Genomic DNA, 3,815 nt, shown 5'->3' with positions numbered 1-3,815 from the left:
CAGATAGCCCTCGTGTAACTTTGCGTGAAATTAAAAACAAACAAACAAACAATTCTCCGAAATGCTAAAACTTTATGCTCTAAATACTTTTATAATCACAGAAGATACAGAATAACTTTGCATCGAACACAGTTTGGAGCCGTGAATGCGTTATAAGAGTAATGGTCAAACCCCACTATTCAGTTAGAGTAGCCCAAGACTTTTCGGTGGTTGGCATTGACTAGCTGCATTCCCTATAGTCTATCACTTCAAAATTATGGACGGACAGCGCAGATAGCCCTTGTGCATATTCACGAGAATAACATTTAAAAAATACTCGTCCTCTACAGTTGGTATATAACCGTAGAAAATAAGCATACACTAATTTATCTGCAATACGCTAGGTTTTACTGATGAGAAACAAATTGTAATGTGACAATGTATACAAGCTGAAATATTAGGCTTAACATATATGATTAATATCAGAGTGTTTTCTGGTGTCGAACGAAAGGCCTCCTTGTATTGACTTATGGCAGACAAAAGATTTTACACACCTCTGATTTGACATCTGCATTGCACTAATTAAGTATAAATTAAAAAAGAAAACCCTAGTGAAGCGTGTCTTAATCACACATTTTAGGCTTAACAAGCTTCATTACTAACCTTTTAAAGCAATTTTCCATCACAATATTTAGTTTCAGTGCAACAATACTGTCAATAGGTACTATGATTATGTGGTATTAAGTTCTCGCTTAACTTTACAAAAGTAATATTATGTTATTGTGTACGCAGAATTTACGTGAAGCCTTTAGTAAGTGAAATAATTTGTATGGTAATGTCTTACAAGATCTATAAATATCTCAAAACTTTCGAGAAGCATTTAATTTACTTTTCCTGTAAATGTTTCTAAAAGCTGCAGTTATTGTTGAAATTTTCGTGTTTTATTTTTATTCTTGTTGACATATTCTTAAGACATTGTTGGAAATAACTATTGTTGTTTAGGGGTTTATTTGGTATTGTTGTGTATTTCCAGATTGTACACACGAAGATGTAAATCAGTTAGAAGAACGCCTCTCCCAACAAGAAAAACTAAACTACAAACTCAGTCAACAGAACCGTTCCCTCCAGAGGGAGTTAGAAGAACTGAGGTCTCATAAAGAGAACACACATGCGCAAGAGGATGAGCTCCGCCCCGAGAAGGAACGGCTGGAAACTGAACTTCTTCACGCCAAGGAAGCTCTTGGAGGTTCTTATACTGTTTAATTAGCCCTTTAGTTACAGATCTGACTAAAATTTTGAACATTACTTTTTATGCCAGTCGTCTGAGAGACAAGTCATAAATGTGATGGAATTTCCCACATACAAACTTAAAATAATTCAAACACACTAATCTTAACTGGTCCATTACTGTAGTCCGATAAGAATAGTGTACAACAGTTGAAATCCATTAAGCTTGATGAACCCTAGTTTTGACCGAAAACTGCTTACAACAGATAGTTTATAGAGATCGTAAACATTTTCAAAATGTTCGGAACCGGAAAGTTCTGGTGTTTACACGTGTTATTGGCTAACACCAGGAAGAAGAGTGACGATACTTTCTAAGCTGCATTGAAAGACACTCACGTGGCCACTAAATACGTCACCGTTGCGAAGATTTATCATCTACTAGTTAAGTGTAGAATACTGGTTACTGTGCACCATTTTATTTCGTAGACGCCCCCGTTTACCAACAACCGAGTGGCATTAGTCACATACGCTTCTCGGGTTGGAGCGTATTTCTGTGCTTGTTTTGAGACTGGGTTGCAGTGAGCTTCATGGAATGGGTAATTGGGTGGAAGCTATATGGATAAATCTATTTAAATAAGATGGTGATTGTTTAAAAAAGGGAATCTTAATTTTATGAGGGAGAGAAAATCCAACTTAAACTGCTTTCAATACACAGAATAATTTACTGTACAACTTTTAACCTACTTCAAAGAGTTAATTTTTTTTCTTCAGTTCTATGAATAACGATCGTCTTATGTCCAGCTGGCATCATGCAGCGTAATCTGTTTGTTGTTAAACTCAAAACTGCATAAGAGGCTGTTGAAATACGTTCACTGCAGGGATCGAACACCGAATATCACATAATAGTCCCTCAAACTGAGCTAACAGGGGGAATATTTCTGTGACGGAGAGGGTTTCAAGTCTCTCGTTCATTCAACCCCCCTGGTACGACAAATAGATCTAATTAATATTGAAGGGGAAAAATAGTGCAAATAAACATACATATTTTAATTTTAAAGTTGTTATAATAATTTATTTATATAATTGATCTTCCATCCTTATGTTTGTTTGGAATATTATATTAATGGAAATGTATTTTCAGCGTAACACAATTATGATAAGGACAAAGCATTATGACGGGGTTTGGACTATTGTAATTTGGGCTGAAAGTGTTATAGTGGGGATTTGACTATCGTAATATGGAGTCAAAGTGTTATGACAGGGCTTGGAATATGGGGTCAAAGTGTTATGACATGGCTTGGGATATGGGGTCAAAGTGTTATGACATGGCTTGGGATATGGGGTCAAAGTGTTATGACATGGCTTGGGATATCATGATTTTTACAGTCAATATTTGATTAAAAATAACCTTCGAAAGATTAAATAGTGCTTGAAATATTTGATGTCATTTTGAAATAGTGTATGGTGAAAGTGATAACCTAGTAACTGTAAACAGGTGATAAATGTATTATAATATTTCTAAATAAAGCAACTGTATGTTTCTTGTTTATGTATATAAAATACAGTTAAATCATATATATTACCGAAAATCGCTTTTCTAAATTCTTATCCGTGTTTTTCTGAGTGGTTAAGAAGGTAGCGAAAACTTACACTTCTGGTTGGGAATAATATTGAGTAGCCGACGATAGTGTACCAGCATTTCTATTAAAAGTCAATCTGTAACACTGTTGTTTATCACTATTATATAGGGTAGCCGACGATAGCGTACCACCATTTCTATTGAAATCAAAGTCATTCTGTAATGCCGTTATTTAACACGTTTCTTACATAAATAATAGTGCAAAAACTTAAGCCTAGCAAGGCATGGTGTTTAGAGTACTCAACTCGCAATCCGCGAGTCCGGGTTCGAATCCCGTATCTGAATATGATCGCCTTTTCAGCCGTGGGAACGTTATAATTTTATAGTCAATCCCACCATTTGTTGTTAAAGAGAAGTCCAAGAGTTAGAGGTGGGTGGTATTAACTAACTGTCTCTCCTCTAGTCTATCACTTCAAAATTAGGGACATATCAAATAGGCTTGTACAAAATTTACCAGACAAAAGCATAAAATATTAAATTGTTGATAACAAACTAATGAATTTGAAATGTTCACACCAGCTTTAAAGCAAGACCGTAAGAGACTGAAGATGGAAAAGTTCGACCTTTTGAATCAAATGAAGCAGTTGTATAGCACCCTGGAAGACAAGGAGAAGGAGCTGAGGGATTTCATCAGGAACTACGAACAGAGGATGAAAGAAAGTGATGAGAATTTGAAACAGGTTAGTTTTCATGAAATTATTAAGGCTGGGTATAACCTAGTGTATAGCATGCCGGACTGTTAATTCGAGGGTCCATGGTTCGCAACCAATTGCCGTTAAATCACACTCTCCGCATTTTAAGGCCGTGCATATGAGTGAAGGATGAATCTCATTATTCTATTAAAGTAGCACGAGAGTTGGCGATAGGTGTTGTTCTCTAGCATCCTTCCATTTAGTCTATAAGTTGAATAACGGTTTGGTCAGATAGCTCTTGTGTGGCTTTGTGTAAAAATTCTAATCAAAGACAGAAA

General features: G+C 35.8%; 1 protein-coding gene across 1 annotated transcript in view; it reads left to right on the top strand.

The window, feature by feature from the left end:
* Positions 1-981: 981 nt before the first annotated feature.
* LOC106472082 (kazrin-like) overlaps positions 982-3,815 on the top strand; it is a gene marked incomplete at its 5' end in the record, with an annotated part of 22,519 nt that continues 19,685 nt past the window's right edge. Inside the window, 2 exons of the mRNA XM_022400693.1 lie at positions 982-1,225; positions 3,365-3,525. Coding sequence (XP_022256401.1) covers positions 982-1,225; positions 3,365-3,525 — 405 coding nt within the window. The remainder of the gene's footprint in view (positions 1,226-3,364; positions 3,526-3,815) is intronic.

The sequence above is a fragment of the Limulus polyphemus genome, unplaced genomic scaffold (assembly GCF_000517525.1).
Source record: "Limulus polyphemus unplaced genomic scaffold, Limulus_polyphemus-2.1.2 Scaffold5069, whole genome shotgun sequence".
NCBI lineage: Eukaryota > Metazoa > Arthropoda > Merostomata > Xiphosura > Limulidae > Limulus > Limulus polyphemus.
The sequence above is the reverse complement of the archived record's forward strand: the minus strand, read 5'-3'. Positions and strand labels throughout refer to the sequence as shown.